Source organism: Halichoeres trimaculatus, unplaced genomic scaffold (assembly GCF_033239565.1).
Source record: "Halichoeres trimaculatus isolate MK-OKI-2021-1 unplaced genomic scaffold, fHalTri1.1 fHalTri1_scaffold_21, whole genome shotgun sequence".
Lineage (NCBI taxonomy): Eukaryota > Metazoa > Chordata > Actinopteri > Labriformes > Labridae > Halichoeres > Halichoeres trimaculatus.
Genome location: NW_027437199.1, coordinates 21678785 through 21700709, shown reverse-complemented (window position 1 = coordinate 21700709; position 21925 = coordinate 21678785). Strand labels below are relative to the sequence as shown.

The 21925-nt window shown below is 39.4% G+C and overlaps 1 protein-coding gene across 1 annotated transcript; it reads right to left on the bottom strand.

Annotated features, from left to right (window-relative positions):
- Window positions 1-3630: 3630 nt before the first annotated feature.
- nudt4b (nudix (nucleoside diphosphate linked moiety X)-type motif 4b) lies at window positions 3631-21375 on the bottom strand. Its single transcript, XM_074698618.1, has 5 exons — window positions 20905-21375; window positions 12422-12532; window positions 9197-9241; window positions 8969-9056; window positions 3631-7153 (listed from the first exon to the last, which is right to left on the bottom strand). The coding sequence occupies exons 1-5, from the start codon at window positions 20998-21000 to the stop codon at window positions 6933-6935; spliced, it is 561 nt and encodes a 186-aa protein (XP_074554719.1). The 5' UTR covers window positions 21001-21375; the 3' UTR covers window positions 3631-6932.
- Between the last annotated feature and the right edge of the window lie 550 nt (window positions 21376-21925).

Below are 21925 nucleotides of genomic sequence, written 5' to 3'. Positions count from 1 at the left end.
TTTGCATTGAAAACACTTTGAAACTGGAAAAAAAAGGAACGATTGGAATTTGAAAACCATGACATCAAATTTGATTTGATTTATTTTTTTTTGCATACTCACGTGTTGAGGAATTATATTATTTGATGTGACTGTTTTATCATTGTTTATCATTCTTGTCACCTTGTGGCGTTTAGGGGAAACTTTGGGGGAGGGGTTACAATGATGTGATTTACATATCATTTGCATACAGATATATGAGATATAACCACACCAGAATGCAAAAAGTCATTTCAATGAAATAATGATAATAATATCATTTGACGTGTTTTTCCCTTCAATGAAACATCGTTGTTGCCAACACGTTTTAATACCACTGCAATTTGTAACAGTTGAAATGTTTCATTGCCATTTTTTTTTTCTTTTTGTCAGCTTCAGGGGGAGTTTTCAACTCTATAATTATTTTTATAAACATTACAGTCATCATTTTGCTTCAGACTGCAGTGAAGAACATGTTCATTGCCATTATGGACCAATCAGAGTGTGCACATCATGGGAATGCCACCAGCAAAGCAGCAGGTGAACTCAATTCCTTTTTGGAGACTCTAGATTTAAAGTAAGATCTCAGCCTCTGGTTATTGTTGCTTTGCAAGCTCACTTGAACAGGCTCGTTATCTGATGGTTAAATATCAGGGGTAGGACTCACTAAGAACTGATCTTTTGTGTAGTAGCCTTTAAGTTTTAGACAATACAATTTATTCTACATTTCCTGAAGTTCTTTAATGTACATTGTTGGACTTAAGCTTACGTGTACATCTTTTTTTTTTTTTTTTTTTTTTTTTTTTTTTACATAAATGCATGGCTGGCTGTGCGCTGCAGAGTGAAGTGCTGCTACTAAAGCACGGTGGGTCTGTGCAGCATTTTCAGTCAGAAACACAAGAAACATCAAGTTATGTACAGGCCTTGCTTATCCTGTGTGAATACACCACACCAAAAACTGACATCAGGGGGTAACTTTAAAATTACCAGAGGTCATCATGTAAAACTAATTCTGTGCAAATACTACTGTAAAAAAAAAAAAGATACTTGCTACTGTTAAAAAATATAACTCCTGAGGGAGAAGTGACTTTAGACATATGGATGGAGGTTTTGGATGCTATGCTGCTCACTTGTGGTCAGGTTGAATAATCCCTTCAGCAGTTCACTGTGAAAACTTTTGAGCATCATGTCTTGTAAAATTAGGGACATGTGTTGAGGTATCTCTGCTCATCTGTGGATTGATAAGTAAAAGTTGACTTTAGGGAGTTTCATTCCACTCAGGATGACAGCAACGCCCTCTTTTCTGGCTCCAGTAGTGAGTGGTTAACCACAGCCAGACACAGGAACAGGTGTGTCTGTCCAGGAACTAAATCAGCTGTCAGAGTCTGCAGACAGACTTTAACTAATTAACTTTAGACTAATTATTAACATTTATGACACAGTGACTTATCTGACTGGGGTTCCCTCTGCTGGTTGAAGCTTTTTGAGCAGTTTTTCCTCTCAGAGGAGATCAGCTTGTCTCATCCAGTCTGCTCCATTGTTCAGATACTGTGTGTTACTCCCCACAGAGCTGGATCACATGGGTCAGGCTGTGGTGAAGGATCATGGTCAGTGTGTATGTGCTGCTGGGTTAGTTTTACACGAGCTGTCATCTGATACACAAACCCAAATATGTCAGCCAGTAAATGGGATCATTAGATGCTAATCTCTGCTGGGAACAGAGAGTAAAGGTGTGGAGCGGCTTTAAAGCTGATATATTTAGTCTTAACGTTCATGCTCCTTCTCTCCACTTGATCCCCTGACTAAAAAAAAAAGACATCAAACAACAGTTGCAATAAGATCCCCTTTAATGCAATCTTTTCTCAAAAACAATCGTTCCAGTCCAGGTTTTCACATTTGACATTTCTGTGCATTATAGTACTCATGATAAAACGGTGGTAAATCTTTTCTTTGATTAAAAAAATGCACTGGATACATCCATGCAACATCAAATTGTTTAACAAACAATCATGCTGTCCAAAAGTCACATAACAGCGCTCATTTCGTGGATGCTCATGTGTTACAGTTTGTTACCTGAGCACAAACGTTTGACTGGAGGGGGTTTGTTTCCCTACTGTCATGATTCATCCATAAAGGGACATTTGTAAATTAACAGAGACCCAAAGGTGACACAGAATCCAACAAGTGGAAGGAAAAAATGAATTAGAGCTGCAAAAAACTCCATGGGGTCAGTTTAGTTGATGTTATTTGTATTTTAGTCTGAGATTCTGGATTTTGAAAAACTTGATGTAGTATAAAGAGTAAGTGCCAGTGGTTCATTAGTCAGAACATCAACTAGAACTTCTTCTGAAAATAACTAAAATGAGTTTTTCAACAAAACAACAGGACTAAAAAACCTCTAAGAGAATCCTCTGCTGAGACACTATCACACTTTTAAATTTGGCACATCATATTTCACATTCATTCAACAGTTATCACATGGAGGTTAAAGATGTCGGACTCATCAAACAAGGCTGACACTTGGAAGCTGAATTTGTGCGACTGTGATCACAACATTTGTTTGAGACATTATTTTTGTGGAGCTGTGTAAAAAAATCAAAATTTTAGCCCCAGAACATTTTTTCACAAACATAAATCAGGACAGATTTCAAACAACTCAAACTGTTTCTGAAGCTGTATCCTATGGAAGACGAGAACGGCCATGGAGTTTTCTTTTTTATGCACTGTTATCTTGTGATAACAACTTATTATCTGCATATAATTGAACATGTGAACAAAAAGATTGTTTTCATGTGACAAGAAATACATTTTTGTCATTATCTCAACATAATAAAGATAGTTTTTCTCATATTAACGGTTTAATTAATAATGTGTTTGTTTTGATTTTAACCCATAAGAGCCCACCAACAGCTTCCATACACTGGCTGTAGCTGTAGCTGACCGGTAAGTTACACTTTACTTTAGTTTAATTGGCCCGGTTTGTTTGTTTGTTGGCGGATTATATATATATATCTGGCTGATTCTGGTTCACCTCCCTGGGACACACCAGGACCAGACAGTGTCAGCTCCTAATGACTGAAATCCAGTTGATCAAAATAACCACAGAGCAATATCCAGACTTGAAAATTAACCCAAAGACAACTAACTTCTTTCTGTTACATCGAGATAGCAAAAAAAAAAAAAAAAAAAAGTTACAATAAAATGACATTTTTTTATATTGAGATAAAAAATACTTTATCACTAGAAAAAAGTCTTGATAATAAAATAATGACAACAAATAATGAATACAACGAAATAAAAATTTGTAGCGTTGAGTTAACAAAAATTAATTTGTTAACAAGAGAAAACAATCTTGTTATAATGAGATAACGAAACAAAAATGTATTGCCTTTAGAAAAAAAATCTTTATGTCGAGATAATGAAATAATATGTTATCACAATAAAACTCTTTGTTTTGACAAAGTAACAAAAAATTAGTTCATTAACAAGAGAAAAAAATCTGTTATATTTAATGATTTGTTATACTGAGATAACGAAATAAAAAATACTTTTCTTGATATTAAGAGGAAAATCAATTTGTTATCATAAGAAAACAATCTTTGTGATGTCGAGATAATGAAAAATAAAAATTGTTTTCAAGAGAAAACAATGATTATGTCAAGATAACCAAATTCTAACTTTGTTATCATGAGTAAACATTCTTTATGCCAAGATAAAAAAAAAGTTGTCATGAGAAAATGATCTGTGTTATGTTGAGATAACAAAAAATAAAAAAATCCTTTCTTTTCACAAGAAAACGACCTGTTATATCTTGCTATCATGAGATATAACACAGCACTTTAGAAAAAGGAAAAACCCTGATCGTTCTCCTCTTCTGTAGTATCCACCCCTTATTGTTATGAAAAGCCAATTTTGTGATTTTATATTCTTTATATTCATTGTGGATTTGTGACACATGAGTTGTTCAGCAATATGAGACACAGCTTCCAAAAAGAGACCAAATTAACACGTGCTTAATTTTCCCTTATCACAATCACTGAGATCTCATCCAGAAGAATTTCTTAATGCACAAACACATTCAGCTGAAAATGTAACTTGTTCTCACACTGGATCCAAACCAGCATCCTAAACCTGTGGCACATTGTTATTGATACAAATAGACTGTACATACTGTTCTCAGTGGGTTTCTGTACATTGTTTTCCTGTCATTTACACACGGTTTAAAAAATATATAAAATATTAAGAGGAAATTTACACGTCCGCTCAAGTTAAAAACACAACGCTGCTCTTCAAAGCTATTTACAAATCTCTGTGTGGTTACGACTCATCATTCAGCTGTCAACACAGGAGTGAGTGGGTGTCTCTCTTCAGTGGAAACACAACAACGCAGAGAAGAAATGAAATGTGACATTCAAATTGGGCATTTCTCTTTGGACTGCACTTCTCAGACTGAAATTATCATGTATTGTTACAAGGAGGGACTGTGGGGACGAGTTTAAACCTGAGACGTGAAAGCAGGGGTCTTCATTTGGACATAAGTTCAAGTTCTGACTGAGTCTGAAAGTTACAAAACAAACAGAAAACAGTCTTCAGTGAGTGGAATCTATTTGACGTGGCTGATGGGATCAAGCATCTGTGGGTAAATGTGTCAGATTGGCTTCCATAGTGTGGCTAATGCTAACAAAGCTAACACCAGCCTTCAGTCATCCTACACACCCCTGTGCTGGTTAAACAATGCTTCAATACAGAAACAGCCTACATCTAACATCATCCCCGTTTTCCAGATCAGGCCTATAACAATGAAACTGTAAATACCAGGTTGAGCTGACGAGTTCATGACTCAAATTGTTCAATCGGCTAAAAGTGCACATCCTCGACTATCTCAGGTTACATGGAACAGAAATGACATCCCATCCTGTCCCAAGAGCCGATGATCCAGATATGATAACATACTGATAGAATCTGTGATCAAAACATTTTGATGAAGACATTTGTTAAGAGTCCCAGTCTTCTTGGAACAATCATGTGGTGTGTGGAAATTACATTCCCCAATGGTTGATTCAACATGCAGCACCATGAGCCAGAAAAAAAAACCAGCTAAACATAATTTTCAGTGGAACAATATTTGAAATACGTGGAAAAAAAAAACTGTGGTGCCGGAGCTGGAACAAAGTCAGCTGATCCTCTCAGCACACGCCACCTTAAGACAGAAATGTCATGAAATGCTTTCAGTGTGACAGCCTGGGGGGACAGACGACACGGACGAAAGGTGTGAAAGGTTCGTGGCTTTAAACAGACGAGGGGCCGGTTTTATTGGATGGGTCAAGGTGAGAGGACTTGTCGTGTCAGGGGCTGAGGAGTGACTACAAACACAGTCAGAGGTGTGTTAAAGGTTAACAAACACAGTGTCACGACTCTGACCCAGTTTGAGTTTGCTGAGGTATTATGTGAGGCTAAAGGTCCAGTTCTGGCATTTTAACTAGTTTTAAATCCCTTAATTAAGAGACTGTTTAACTTAAAGAGACTGTGAGGAGTTTCTCAGTGATCTACAAAAAGTGTCCCTTCTGGATACATGCCTGCTTGTCATCTGACTCTAAAATGAGATTATGAGCATTCTTAATCTTAAGGTATTCTTAAATACCTTTTCTTATCTTCCCGATTGGGTTGACTAGAATCAAACTGATTTGCTGAAGGGCAAAGTCTCCATGTCGGTTCAGTTTCTCTGCTGAAAACAAAGAAAGCTAAAAGGGAGAGTGCTAGAGCACGAGCTAAAGGATAAAATTCTGCAGTGGTCTGTTCAAACTTGAGAGTCTTTCTATAAAATGAAGAGTGAGGTTACGTTAGCTCTGCTTGGTAGATGACTTACAGGAAATAACCAGGATTTACTAATGTTACACATTACAGACATGTCTTAGAGCACCAGGCTATGAGTAGAGCCAAGTACAACCGGCTACTAAACTATGGTACAAATTGACAAAGTTAGCTTGTTGTCACGTTTCAAACCGTAGCTCTACCTAACCTCGTGGCGTTGTATCTGGTGAAAAGTTATCATGAACAAAGAAAATTTGTTTTAAAAGAAGATTTGATCTGTATTCATCTCCAAAACAAACACATGCTTTGTTAAAAGTCATGTCTTCACGACAGTGTGAGTGAGACTCCCCCTCTGCAGTCTAATATAACAGATCCTCCTCACAGTCCTTTTAAGTGACATTTATTTTGAGTAACTGTTGATCTTATTGTGAACAAAATGCTTAGCACAGCTTCATTTTCTGGGTGATCTGAGAAATAGAAATAAAAGATGGTAGCACTGTGTTACCAACAGAAGTCCCACTTGAAATTAAAGGCAACCAAAGACATCCTTAAAACTGGGCTGTCTTTTCAAAATGCTATCACGCTACATGAAATGAAACAATCTGTTTGCATGGTGGGTTAAAGATCACTAACTCTGGAAACATCCCCCACAGTGACGTGCTTTGGGGTCATTTCCTCTTTTATTGACTAGAAATCATAGCCTTTCTGTTAAGAACAAAATAAAAAACGAGTGTCAGTGAAATAAAACAAATCAAATATAAAACTCTTAGAAAGTTATTGTAAGGCATTCTTCACCAGGTTTTTCATGCCAGCGCTGACAAGCTGCAGCTTTGTCTCCTCAAGCTGCAGCTCATCAGGCTGGTGTTTGCCAGCCAAAGAAAAAGTGTTCTTGAGATATTTATATCCACAGTTTTCTTGTCAGAGATTTCTTTAGCTCCATCGAGAGTCTTTAACAGTCCTGGCGACGGCTTTGGTCTGTCCCGCAGCGGAAATGAAAGAAACAGGGGAGCCGCTACTCTGAGGAGTCGTTAGATTCATGCATGGCTGTACAGACTTTGAGTGAGATGTCTGGACCGGATAGGTTTACAGTTCAAAGTGCAGTCCTATCTGCAGGAGGTGCCCAGCACGCTGCCCGTGGAGGCAGTGGTGGCCGTAGCGCTGTAATGGGGATAGTTATCATTGGGTGGGGGGCTTGGGAGGATGGTGTTCCCGTTGGTTGGGGAGCAGCTGAGCTGGAGTCTCCGGAGGTATTCTGCGTGGACGGGTTTGTGGCTCTGCAGCACTTTGATGGCCTCATCCACGGTGAACCACTCCCGCTTACGGCCTGCAGGGGGAGACAGAGAACAATGAAAGAACTCAAAGGAATATTTCTCTACTTTGTTTGCCTTGGATCTCAAAAATAGTGTCAGATATGAGTCATAAAACAGATTCTGACAGTTTGTGTTATTAAAAGGAGACAGAATCAAAAACACAAACACTGACAGTTCTACTACTGGCTATTTCCTCTGTGTAAAATGAAAAAAGGTTCAAGGAAGTCGTGTCATTTAATGGCTGCATTATTTCCCTTTTTCAACTGAGATGAGGAAGTTTAATGCGACACAGTGCAGAAGTATAGTTTAATTTCACCACATCAGGCATTCACGTTTTTCAGCTGTTTCTTTGACAGGAAACTGGAATGACAAAGGTGTGTATTTACAGAATGATAAAAAAACACACCTTAATGCATGCACTTAAGACATGTGCATTTGATATCTTGGAGCAGTGGTCCTTAAACTTTTTCAGTGGTGTACCCTCAGTGAAATACTTTTTCTGCCAAGTACCCCCTGACAACCGCAAAGCAGTTTTGGTTGGAAAATTAGACGTGAAACACAGCGCTGTACTATCAGTGTCTGATTTATGAAATATCCTTGTTAGGGATGGGTACTGAATTAGGGACTTTTACAGGCACCGATTCATGAAAGATCAAAAGGTACCATGTTTAAGTGCCCGCACACATCCTTGTGACTGTGAGGGAGTGGAAGAGTGGCTGATTTCCCATGCTGGACATGAACACAGCACTGTAAGGTTATATATTGAAGAATAAATTTGTTAAACTGGAAAAAATACATACATTTAATTATCAAAAAATAATGCTTTTTTACCACATTGCCAGGTACCGGTCATCGGTACGGTATCACTTCAAATGTAAAAGGTATCCATCCCTATTCTTTATAAACAATAACATTGTCATTAACCCTGAAAATTGTGTCCAGATAAGCACAAATGTAATAAATACAAAATAAAAATAGCAAAAGATGAGTTGAAACAGAAGGATTTGTGCACTAAGAAATAACTGTCGACGTAAAGCGCCCTCTTTTGGTATCAAAATAAAGAGCGGTTCTCAAACTGAAATTCTTTACCTAACATTAGATAAATATTTCTTTTCCAAAAAACATATTAACTTCATTTTAAATAAAAGATTTTCTAAAAATAAGAAAAATAAAAATGCTGCAGAAGATGTGCAGCTTCATGCTACTTAATGCTAATTTCTCCCCTCAGAAAATCACAGTGCCTTGGGTGGGCATAATCCAACCAAGCATATTTTCTAAATACTGACAGAATTTTGCTGGTTGATTTGTCCTTCTTTAGTGCCTGTACCTCTGTGTTTTCAGCAGCATTGCTGCCATGCTTCAACCTCGATGCTGTAATTTGTGTTGTTATTCTGGTATGAGAGGGACTCTTATTTGTAGGGGTATAACAGAATTGAATAACTAACTGGATATAATTTTCAGTTTATGAACTCAAACTTATATTTGACTCAAACATCGAAAGTGTCTAAAATGTTTTGCTTGGTTGCTATTTTTATAATATATATATTTTATTCTTGTGTACCCCCTGGAGTGCCCTTGCATATCCCCAGGGGCAGGTGTACCCCCATTCGGGAACCACTGTCTTAGAGAAGCAGGAATAAGAGGTAGAGGAGTACAGACAGGATTGTGATGCCCATTCTACCAAGCTGAAAGCACTGCAGCTGACACCAGAAGCCCAGATTTATGGTTACCTGTTGTCGCTGCACACCCATACAGCAACCCTCCAATAAACTACCTTTCACATAAATAACACAAGGCAGCACTGTGTGAGTCAGCCAGTGAAACCGTACCTATGTTGACTGAGTCCTCCCAGGCCTCCAGTGTCTCTGTGACGGTCAACACATACACGTACGTTCGGTGCTTCCGGTCCTGGTTTTGCTTTAGAGAGCAGAAAAAAAAAAAGTTCAGTATTTCACTTATAAGAAGAGACAGAGTTGGATTATATAACTTCTGAATCCTCTACACATTTTCACACATAAATCTCATGTGTAAATGCGTGAAAAGCCATAAATGCTTACCTCAAATACACCGAGTAGACGTCCTAGTTTGCCCTTTACACCGGCCTGCAGAAAGAACAAAGAGCAGCGTTAAAAAGGTTTTTTCATTGTCTATTCTAACAAGCAGCTGTGGCCTCAGTCAGATGAAAACTGAGTGAAAAAATTAAAGCTTGAACCAAAGCTTGTGTTCTCTTTCAAACAATAGGTATTGTGTAAACATTTCTCTTAAGTTCAGGTCCACCCCCATGTACTGAACCCTTCTTTAACCTCGCAGGCCTGACAAACAATTACACAAACACAAACAATCAGAGCTTAAACCACAGAAGAAATCTCTGTTTGGATCATTTTAGAGTTGATTCTTTTTTCTTTGTGGCCTTGTGACTTTATTGCTCTTTTCAGAAATGGTCAGCAGAGTTGTGCTTAATGCTTTTCTTAAAGACACTATGAGGAGAATAGGTTTTAGTTGGACTGCAGCGCCACCTTTTGGCCAGAGTCTCACGCACACTGTCATGAAGACATGACTTTTAACAAGGCGTGTGTTTGTTTTGCAAATGAATGGAGATCAGACTTTCTTTATAAAACAAATTTTCTTTGTTCAAGACAACTTTTCACTAGATACAACGCGACAATGTAAGGTGTTTATCAACAGTTACATTGTGCTGTTGTCTGAAACAAACGTCAGTTTGTACTGTACTTTAGTAGCCGGTTATATTTACTACTCTACTCTAGTTTACTGCTCTGAGACATGTCCATAATGTGTAACGTTAGTGAATCCTGGTTGTGTCCTGTCAGTCATCAGAGCTAACGTAACTTCACTCTTCATTTTATTGATAAACTCTCAAGTTTGAACAGACCACTGCAGAATAACTGCTGACTGTGGGTTGGAATTAACATTAGCACAAACAGCTTAGCCCTTTTAGCTTTTAGCTCGTGCTCTATCTCCCTCTGGTTTATCTTTCTTCTTCTCTTCTGTCCTTTTTCTGTCTGACAGTTAGGCTCCAGTGTCCACCATCACTACAAAATTAATCACAGAAATCATTTTCAGCAGAGAAAAACACAGATCTCTCTTCTCTCTACCTAACTTTGTCAGCCGGCGTGGTGTTGTTATAGAAACTTAGATGTGCTGTAAATCAATCCAGTCTTGCTCAACCCAATCAGGGGGCCAAAAAGTAGCATTTTGAAATGACCATTACTAGTGTTGATAATCTCATTTTAAAGTGGGGATTACAATCAGGCATTTCTAGAAGAGACTTTTTCGAACACTTAGAAACTCCTCGCAGCCCCTTTAAGGGAGCCATGACTTTGGGATACTTTGGTTATAGTCAGGTGGTGATATAACATCTAAAAGACATTATTGCAGATGGACCTCCAGTGATCCTAATAATAGATTTTCTTGGTAGCGCATCTTGACCTGGCGCTCACCCTAAGAAATGTCATAATGTCTCTTCCATAACAGTGAGAACCATCAATTGGGATCTATTTCCCATGAATCAAATTACTGGTAACGACATCTGTCTGTTCCTCGCCTTCAGCGTCCCCGCTCAGCATTCTTCACAACTGTCACTCTGTCCCACTGATGTGTCCACTCGACTTGGCTGCACGATGTGTGACTGTACAGGAATCCAGCCAGCAGCCAAGTTTAGAACAGTGACATGGCTCAGACCACAAGTTTCCCAGAGAGGGGGACCTCTGGATACCAGCGCACACCTCAGACACCTGGTGACTCGCACTGTGGCCCTTTAAGAATCCCAGCCATAGCATGCAGACAAATGTTTGGATCTGGGAACTCCACTTCTGGTTATAACCCCTGTGTTATTTACTGGTAATGGAAGGAGTTGTTTGGTCTTGCGTGAATACTAAATGTGTGGAGACATTTTATAAGATTTCCATTCATCCCTTTCAACAGGTGTACAATATTTGTACATGCTGCTCTGCGTATCTGTAATACTATGAAGAGGCTTCCATGCAGATTATCAAAAAGTCAGGTTGATATAATGTAACGTTCTGGTCACACAAAAGACTCTTTTACTGTCTGTAAACAGAAAAGTTCTGCTGAGCTTGTCAAATGATGCAGGGAGGTTAACCACCACCTCGGCCCAGAATCAATCTTTTCATTATCTGGTCAACATTACTTATCCAAGGTCAAACCTGACAGACTGAGGATAGAAACAGAAATCACTCATTACTTGCAGCCACAGACATCATGATGTTTCAGTCAGCTGACAATCATTCATTCAAAGAACTCAAAACCACGATGGAGTCTTGTTTTTTTACGACCGACCACAGAACAACCAGACATTTTTATTCTGCTCACAGGTTTCATTCAGAATTTAACAAATGTTTACTCATCTGAATGGGTGGAACTGTTGCCAAAATTCTTTTGCATCTATATGAAGAGGTAAGTAGTAAAGGGGCTCGCTGAGCAAAGAGACATTCAAAGGTTGTCTAACTTTGGTCTCCTGAAGATGCAACCTATTACTCCAAATGACGTCGACTGAACGTCTATTTATGATGTATACCCAAAAAAACTAAAACCTTTGTCCATGTCAGGCCTTGAACCAGCATCCCTCCCTAAAAACTGACCTACTGCCACCGTGTCTATTTTAGGTATTCTCATTGTTTCCATCCTCCTTCTAGTTTCTGTGTCTAACTGTCGTCCAGTTTCTAAAGGTGTCAGACTGTTCCTGTTCATTTTCCTGTAGCTTCATTTGATTTTCTCAGCAGCAGATGGTAACAAAGGTGTTATACATTTCCAATTCAAGCTGCTGCTGAGCCAAATGCAGCAACAGGAAAATTAACCTCTACAGGAAAACACATCACCATTTTAGAATGAAGAGCAGGAAATAGAAACAAAGAAACCAAATATTACTTTGATTCAAAACTAATGTCCAAAATTAGGCGTCCAAAAATGACGTTGGAGGAACGTCTCTTTATGTGGTGGGCTTACTGACTCTCTCAGGCTTAGTCATCCATTTGACTTCCAAAAAGCCGACGTTCAAATGTTGAACTGCATATTGACGTCCAAGTGGGGTCATGGTTGGACGTCCAAATGGCAAACCTAATTTGAACATAGATGTCCAGATTTGGGTTTGGACCACCAGACGGGATATAGATTTGATCTGCATATCCATCAAATGTCTAAAGTTTGGTATCGGTTAATTGGAATGTTCATCCATCGTCCCACCTAAGACATAAGACTCAGTTTGTGTGAATTTACTAACAGAATGTGTTGCAGGGTTAACTCACCTCCTCAAACACCTCTCGCACTGCTGCCCCACATGGCTCCTCTTCTGGCTCCATCCCTCCTCCAGGGACGATCCACTGGTCTGGGTGCCGACTGCTGCTTACCAGCAGAACCTGTAAGAGAGAAAGACAAATCAAGAGCGTGTCATTGACTTGGTGTTGCAGAGACACCACGATATTTCAGAGGTACATTTCGTATAACACCTTTTTCTTGCACAGTTGCGTATGCACAAAACTCGGCACAAAAGTTCAGCAATCAGTATTAGGTGGAGTCTTTCTTTGTCGTGACAATTCAACATCAACATCGGCACCTGGGGTACCAGAAGCTCAAAACATGAGCCAATAGCAACAGCACAGAAAGCTGTTTGGCACTGGTGAGATTCGGCAAATTCTTCAATGGTGCAACCCACAAACTGAGCTCTGCTGCTTATCACACAAACTCATGTTCCTCACAAATGTGGCGCCATGTAAAAGAGACATGCAGAGGTTTTCCAACAGTTTAAGATTCAATATGGACAAGATTTCCTTACTTTGGTGCTTGTGTTTATTTGCATAACTTGGTACCATTTTAGGTTGGCCTTGACTTTGTCAAATTTAAACTGAGGACTTGACATATGACTTGACCTTTGACCCTTTCACTCGGCTCTCAGGGACAGGATGTGATTGATGGCGGGTGCTGCTCCTGAAATTTATTTTCTGTTGTGGCAAACAGACTCTAAATTTCTCTGTGTTTCATTCCATTCTAACATATTAGGTTGTGACGGATTTCCGGGCACAACGACAATAAAGAGGTTCTGGTTCTGGTTTTGATACTATGGTCCAAGCCAGGTGGACTGACTTTACTCTTGTGTTTTTGTGGGTGTACTGCAGTTCTCCCATTTAAGAAAAAAAAAGTCATGGTTTATTTCAGAACAGCTGTCGGAGTAATTCTCACAAACAGCTCATTCTGTGTTTTTACAGCATTATGTTGCTATCAAATCAAAACCAGAGTCGATGCGTTTCCAAAACAACCCGAGTCCAGTAAACCAAGCATGATGTGCTCAGTTTCTGTCAGCGCTCCCCTGCCAACCTGTGTTGCTTGAATTACACTACAGTTGCAGTGTAGTCTGATACGCGTGGATCAGATGTGCCTGTGTCTGCAGTTTCCTGGCAGCATGAATACAGCAACCACAACAGACGTGAGCACACCTGCTGCAAACTTTGACACACATTGATGACATGGATTCAATCAATTTTATGGATCCCATAAAGGTGGGCTAAAGATTTTGAGTTAAGATGAGATATGACCTCGTCTTGACTCAAGGTTTCTGTTAACAAAATCAAATTTAATGACCCTTTTATAAACGTTATCAATGATTTTGGAAAGTGCCAAGAGATCAGGTTTGTTATGATCTGCCACTTAATAAATAAAGATTGTTTGATTAGAAAAAACCATGACAGAACCAACATCAAGTTGACAGATGTGTGTCACTTCCAAAACAGAGGTACCAGCAGAAACATACGTGGAGCAGCTTGTAAAACATATGGTCGTCCACTTCTGCCACTCATCTGATCACCAAACCCAGTAATCTGCTGAAGGAGTCAGTCTGTCTCTTAATCCTAACTCAGCTTTCGTATATCTAACCTTACGCTCTCTGATGGGATTACGGCGAAACTCGCCAGAGGCTTTTTGAGGATCTGCTCAGGACTGAGGCCCAGGGAAAAACCGATTGGTCGGCACATGCTCGGAGCGCTGACGGCGAGCGCTGTCGGCTGTCCTTCTCCCTCACGTGCCACGCTCACTCAGCTGAGCCACCTGCTTATTCCCAGACAGATATGGGTTAGGATGAAGGGCAGGAGGGGACGAGGTTGCATGAGCAGAGCTGTATGAATGTCAAGCACAGGGATTAAGGAGGTTCATGTTGAGGAAATTTTCAAGAGATGGAAAGATTTAATAATAAAATGTGTTTATATTAAAGGGCAGGTGTTGGCTTTGTAACATATAGGGACTTCCACACCAATCACACAGAAAGTGTTGGTGCAGAACATAATTTCTCCTGAGTCTGGTGCAAACCGTAAAAAAAGTCTGAACATCATTACCTGCTTATGTAAGCTGTGTGAAGAGAAAGCCTTTTGCAACAAGATGATCTCACACAAACTGAGAATAAACTTCAGTCCTGTGAAAAACCAGTTGTTAGAGGCTAAAGCTGAAAAAACAGAGTAATAGTGTTATTTTGGAGCTATTACACATTCCTTTTCCACACACAGCAGGCTTTTACAGTGTCATGACAATGTAAAAAAACTCTTTCATTCCTTCTTTGTACTTCAGTTGTCTGATATCTGAGAAAACTCACTGCCCTCGCCGTCTGTGTGCCCATGTGTTGAGCTACAGCCAGTGTGGCTTAGGAGGAGATCACGGGTGTCAACGTGTACTAAGCCAACAGCGTGAGATGTATACAAAACAAAAGCCACGGAGCTTCCGGGGCAGTGAGGACAAAGCAGTTTTTTGCTTTGGTTGTTCCATTTTTATCTTTCGTTGCTGTGCCAGAGGAGCCCCTCAGACTACAGCACAGGCTACATTTGGTTTTTGCTTTTATGGATGCAGGAATGTCGAACACTGAATCGACATATTACAAAGTGTGTGTAATTAAGATTTGTTAGTTCACATGCAGCTATGAGACCAACACAGCTACATGTTCATGAGAGGGAGTAGCAGAGGATGGTGAACAGAGGGCTCGTTGGTCATCAAACTGAAATGAAGACTGAAGGCTCCTATCATCTAACCATAAAGTGTTTTGAACAAGTTTATTATCAAATTAGCTAAAACACAAGGTTTTCCACAGGTCAGCTACGTAAGACTCCATCCTGACTAAAAACAATAGTTTCCTAAACCTTAACTACAGTTTTTATAACATTATCATGTTGCAAATGTTTTTTTTTTGCATTTAGATTAAAAACCTTCCACAAGCATTTTCAAATTTGTAGACAGCCCTTATCGAGTTTTCCCTTTATACAACTACTGTAATACATATTCAATCATGCCTATTAAACAATCATTCATTTCCTGGAGCACACAAGCACTACTCTTTAATCTTTCACTAACTGAAGCATTCCTTTAAACTTCATCTCAAACCACTCTCCATTTCATTACACTAGTATGCATTTATCTACCCCCTTAAGTTAACTGTCTGCAAGCATTATCTTCAGATGCTATAAGCTAACTTCTGACAATTTAATCTACTTTAAGCTAAAGTATTAAGTTATGAGATTGCTCAAAGCTGAAAATCAGGCATTTAGCAACTACTTTTGTCTATTTCCAAGTAAATCAAGCTAACATCAAGTTAAATAGACTGATTTATCCATCAAACCTGATCAAGCTGTGATGTTCTTAGCCAATGCTTACACCCAAAACCCTCTTGGCTAAATATTTGTCCTTTCTCAAGGAACATAAGCTAACACTATAGGCTATCACATGACCTTCAGCAAGCTATCCAGCACTTACTCATAACCTCTGGCTAAATACTGGGTATCTTTCAATACATTAAGCTAACAAGCGTGTATCCATTACACTGGCTAACCATATTTCTATCCATTACTGCTAACAAATGGTGTTCACTTTCAAGGATTAACACTGCATTTTGCTAATAGTCTGCCAGTAGTATTGTCTCCAGTTACCTCAAGATAACTTTAAATATATCAACTTTCAGCTAGCCATGATGTTTTAGCCACTACCTTTAGCTGAAAACACAGCATTAGCGCTTTTTTTTAACGAGGCAGATGCTACTACCTTCAGCTAACTGTGGAGCATTTAACGATTATCCCTAACAGAATACCTGGGATTTCAGTTACCTTAAGCACTCTACCAGGCAGAACTTAGTCAATGCTAGCAGTTGTTACTACTTTTGGCAAACTTCTACATTCATAGCTTGATTCAAGCTAACTCTCAAGCACAGGAAAAGTTATTTTAAATGATTTATCTTGCATAAATTACAGTTTAGTTCTTGCAGCTGATGTTTTTTAATGTTTGAAAGTTATTTTTTATCTAACCTCTGCCGCTCTTTTATTTTGGGGAAAATAACTAATAACTGAGTTTAAAATGTGCTATACAAATTAACTATCATTTTACTGTCAAACATGCATTATCTTTTACTGTACCATCATACTGCCACTAGTTTGGTTGTTTGATTATTCTATATATCCTGCAACAATTTGACAAATATACAATCCCTTTATTTTGTCTTTAATCCTTTTCTTCTCTTAAATTCAATCTTCCTTTTTCAGTTTTCAAGTGTTACAGCTGACAGAAACCTGCTTCCTTTGTCCTGACATTAGATAGCTGGCAATCAATGTATTAATAGTCTAAAGTTTAGGTACTGAGACAGAAAGCTGACTCATGGTTCAACTCCATTTCTCTAGTCTTCATAATGAACATAAAAAGCAGCTTTGCCTGAAAACAAAATAACTCACACTGTCATGATAGCTGGGTCAACGGTCAGCTGACAGCTGGACTCTGAGCTCAGAAAACCCACTTATATTTGGAAAGGGGCAGGGTGAAGGAGAACCCCTCTCCCCCTCCTGTAGTGTTTCCTGATGACATTTTACTCTGTTGCTACTCAACCTGCTTACCAAGGGGGCCCTGAATGAGGAAAGGCAGTTGGACAATTCTGGGGAAAGCATAAATTAAATCTAACAACACAGCAGACACATGTCAAGATATGTGGGGTGTCACTGCTTATCAAAAGAAAAACAACAAAAAAATACAACATTCATACCAGAAACATCCATTAGTATTCATTCTCTGCCCAATTTCTGACTCTCTGTGACTGGCACTGGCACTGGCAGGATAACACAGGCTCTGACAGCCAGTCCTCTGGCATGGCATGGTCTTAGACAGGGACAGCAGGCAGGGATATTCTGGAGGACATTAACACCTCCTCCTCCTCCCTGAGGAGGAACGCCTGTGGCTGTCAAATAAAGAAGGCTCCAAATGCCAGGTCAGGCTGGGTGCCGAGAGGAGAGAATGATGGAAAGTCTCAGACACACAAGTGCACAAGAGCAGGGGTGGAATCGATAGCGCTAAGACAGTAACACAGCTGCAGCATAACACGGGTATCAACAAATAAGAGGAGTCATAAACAGTGAATGCAGAGGCAAACAGCAGGAGAGGCAACAACGGAGAGGACGAACACACACGGTTCTCACTTTATGATAGAGGATCTACTCAAACTGATAACCGCCTCCTCCCATTTCCAGTACAGCATTATTTACAATCTGCTGCAGTGCTTTCAATATGTAGCCTCTGGGTTACAATCTGATAAACATGGAGCTTAGCTGAAGAGAGAATTTCTCCCTCAATCTTAATGATGCATGAACTTGTGGAGCTATATAAAGATTTAGAGAGGCTTAGCAGCAAACGCAGATGGACTGAACATGTATTCAATTCAGTTTTATGTGATACAGTGATACATGGGAGGAGAGAGATTCAGATTTTAGGATTAAACTGATAAATGTGGCAAATTTATTGACCACCAACAAATTATCACCTTTTAAATTACTATGGTGCACTATTAAGCTAACAGTGTCATATTTACACATCAAGAAGAGTTCTTTTATCGTACTTTAAGCTCAATTTTGGTCTCCACCACCATCCAAAGAGAAACATCTGGCTACAAAATACTGCACTTCCTCTGTATCATTTAAAACAAATGTAGTTATTTTGCTTTGATTCCACACTCACAGGATTGATCCGATTTCATCATCATTTTGACTGAGCATGACATTTTTAAAAGCAAAATTTTGGTCATGTTTGTCATGAAATGTGTCGTATAATATCTTTCCTTTCTTTCTTTCAGCAAGCAGTGAGTTTGCAAGAAGTTTAGAGAACTTTTTTAATGAACAAAAAAACAAAACAAAGAAAAAACACATTCAAACTAAAGTAGAGCATTGAAATCACATTGAGGTGAAAGTCGCCGTTCTACAAATGAGGTAAATTACCGGGCCAGGTCAGAGTTTTTATTTAGAGCAATAAGTAAGAGCAATAATTCAACATTGTTTATAACATCATGAAGTCACTATAGTTGCTGATTTTACAAACTTGGCAACAGCAGCTTTAAATCCAGACTCTTTGCAGCATTTGGGCAGTTTCTGCACAGACAAGGGAAACTTCACAGCTTCATGCCCACATATTTCTTTACAGCAATAAAAACCAGCAATAACAACTTTCTTCTTTACAGACATGAAGCACAAAGAAAACATCATTAATAAAGATCTAATTCTCATTTACACTAAATTAAATCTCTGAATGAACAGACCTTAATCTGAGTACATCTATAACTTATCACTGAACTGTCGAGATGTAAAATCATTTAAGAGGTTTTGGCAGACAAGCCACAAGCAGTTCATACACTGAGACTCAGGTGACCTACTCAGCTATCACAGGCGTCTATCTGCACCCCTGTCAGGTCCCTTTCCCCCCATCAGGACTTTAATTGCTGTCATGGAGTTCCTCGCCCTGTAAGCTCAGCTTTCTCTTCTCCTCTCCGAAACAAAACAGTCCAGCAGCGTGTATGGATTTGATTTCACCACAGTCAGGTGTCATGTGTCTAGAAACTGATTGTCCGTGTGTAAGCATGTGTGTGGGGAACGTATTGATAACACAATGCCTCATAGTTTAACTCTTTTTAAACGGAGAACTGCCATTGTTAGCACCTTATATCACAACCAGAACCCCCTGATTGGTTCTCTTACGTCAAGCACAATCCTCTGCATGAACAGACAAGCATGTCAAAACTTGAAATCCTGAGGTTCACAGTCACACCTACACACTTTTATTGTGACAATAATCTGTCCATCCTTTCCTGTGACTTCAAGTTTAAAGCAAAGAATCAAAGGGAACAACAAGTTCTGAGGAAAAATTATGCAATAGCACCAGGATGACATAACATCTGTGCATAAGTAAAAGGATACTCTGTTGTGTGTTTGTTTAAAAGCTTCATATCTGTGTTGTATAGCCAAACACTAGGGGGCTCGGGCAGAGCTCTCTGTGCCAGCCCTGGAGACAGACTGGACTACTTTTACAGTAGATTGTGTAACACTTTGTTTATACCATGCTCAAACAGGAGACTTAATTTAGATTCACAAGAACGTGACACAATAATAGAGAAACGGACCTGATGTTTGGGCATAAATATGGCTTGCCAGTACCAATAAAATAGAAGCATGGTTATTATTAGTCCCACAAGGGAACCTGTAACTTACTGGACGTAAATATGTGGAATGATAACTTGTGAGTGTCCCAAAACACAGTTTATAGTCCTAAATATAACAGGGTTCAATCCAGACAGCAGACTGGCTGCTAAACATTACTGCAAATATGTATGTTTCTGGATAATCACATGTAGTTTTTTTATCAATTCATCTTTCTGTCCTTGTATCCAGATGTGACAGTCTTAGGATATGTTGGGCTGATTTTTATTATTATTATTGTTATAATTTTTTATTAATATTCAATCAAATCCTGTTCCGTCAGCCTCAATTCTTCTTATCCACATTCTATGTTGTAAAAGTGTATTTATAATTTACACTGTTAAAAAAACGTGTAATTTGTATTAATGCAACGTTTATTGCTGACATAACCTGTATCGTGTATTTTAACGACGTTATGGGAAAAAACATACATAAAATGCACATTATACCATTTTAAGTGATTTTACTGCATTGCATATTACAGGGGAAAGTCTTAAAGACGCAATAACAACCTCAGTCAGTCACAGCACATTCACTATTTATTAGGTAAAGGTCCCTTTAAATCATCGTCCACTCAATTCTTCAGCTGCCCGCTCAAGGCCGGCGGGATGCAGTATGAATGGCATAAATCCTGAACCTACGGTTTTATAAAATGTAACGACGTGACTTCACATTGCGTGATCATAAACATTAGGTTTATTGCTTATTTTTATGTCTTCACCCGACAAAACCCAACATTTAACCCGCTATCAACATAAACGGGCAACCTCGCCCCCTCTGTTTGCGGCTTTAAGCTAGCTGTACGCTAAAAGGAAACGGGGAGCATACGTTTTCAAAATAAAAGTATTGCGTTAATTTTAGCCAAGCTTCGAATAGACTTTTCGTCGGGTCAGTTTTATTTTGAAGCGAGTGACCCACACTCGTTACTTGACAACTGACGTTAACTCGACAACACGCCGTTCTCTCTTTTCCCTACGTGCTTCCAAAACTAGACTGAACTGGATGGCCCAAGGTGCATCAACACACATCGAAACGTTGCGAATAATACAGATAATTAAAAAACAGGGCAAATATGGCTTCACAGTGAAAGGGCGCGCCACAATTATATTTCTCACATCAATAAAGCATATCATAATTGTGCCCGATAAAAATAATCTCCCTGTTGTTTGAATGACTGGGGATGATTAGGCCACAAAGTCAAACATAACTCCTGTGTTTTATTCATAAGGTTGAGTGAAAACATAGCGTAAGACAGCTCCTACCTCTTCTTCACGTTCATTCTTGAAGCACAGACATGCCGCTCGTTTCTTGAAGCCCTCGCCATCATATGTCCTGGTCTGGTTCGGCTTGAGCTTCATTCTGGGTGTATTTTGCCTCTTGAGGGTAAAACCGGCAAAATAGGGGCAAAAAAAGAGGAGTCCAACGAGTTAACAGCACAACCGCCGCATCGTTGCTGCTGCTCTCTGCATCCGTCGTCCAAGCTGGTCAGGAATGAGAGGAGGGGTTGGAGAGATCCCAAGGTACCCGTCAGACAATCTTGATTTGTGTTGTCCTCACAGAAATCAGTGCGTCTGAATAGAGAATAAATGAAGTCAAGGCTCCAGCTGCTGTCAGGGATTTCCAGTCGGCGTTGTGTGTGTCTAGTCCCGCAGGCACGGAGTTTATGTAGACACCAGGCTACACAGCACAGCCCTCCTTACGATCCATCTGCGCATGGCCGCTGACTCAGTTCAATGAACGGCCTGACTGGGGTTTGAGATACACAGATCACTCCTCTGAGACAGGAGTGTGGTCATTGGTTGAGCTGGTCTCGATGGGCGGGGCTACGCTTCTGGTCAAAACAGTGACAATGAAGAAATGCGTAATTTGGGTCAATTTGCACCAGATTATGCATGGTGTAACCGTGGTGGTAGTGGCGCTACAGGACACGGGACTGTTTGTGAAATTGACCTCCCCTTTTGCAGAGCATGTTTCTTGATAAGGATCCATTTGGAAGGCTGTTAAGTGTTTGGTGTTATCTGTTTGTTTATATTGGCATCAGTTGTAGAAGACTAAAGGTGTGGAGTGTACAAAAACAGATATCAGATCTGGATCTCTGCTTACAACATTTTTTTTAACCAGAATTTTAACCTGTAAGTATTACATCTGTTTGTGTTTACTTGTTTACTTCTAACCCACTTGTAAAAAAAAAAAAAAAAAAAAAAAAAAAAAAAACTTTTGTTGACATTATCTTTTTACTTGAACTGTACTTTGGTTGAAAACTGTGGCTGTTTAATGCGGTAG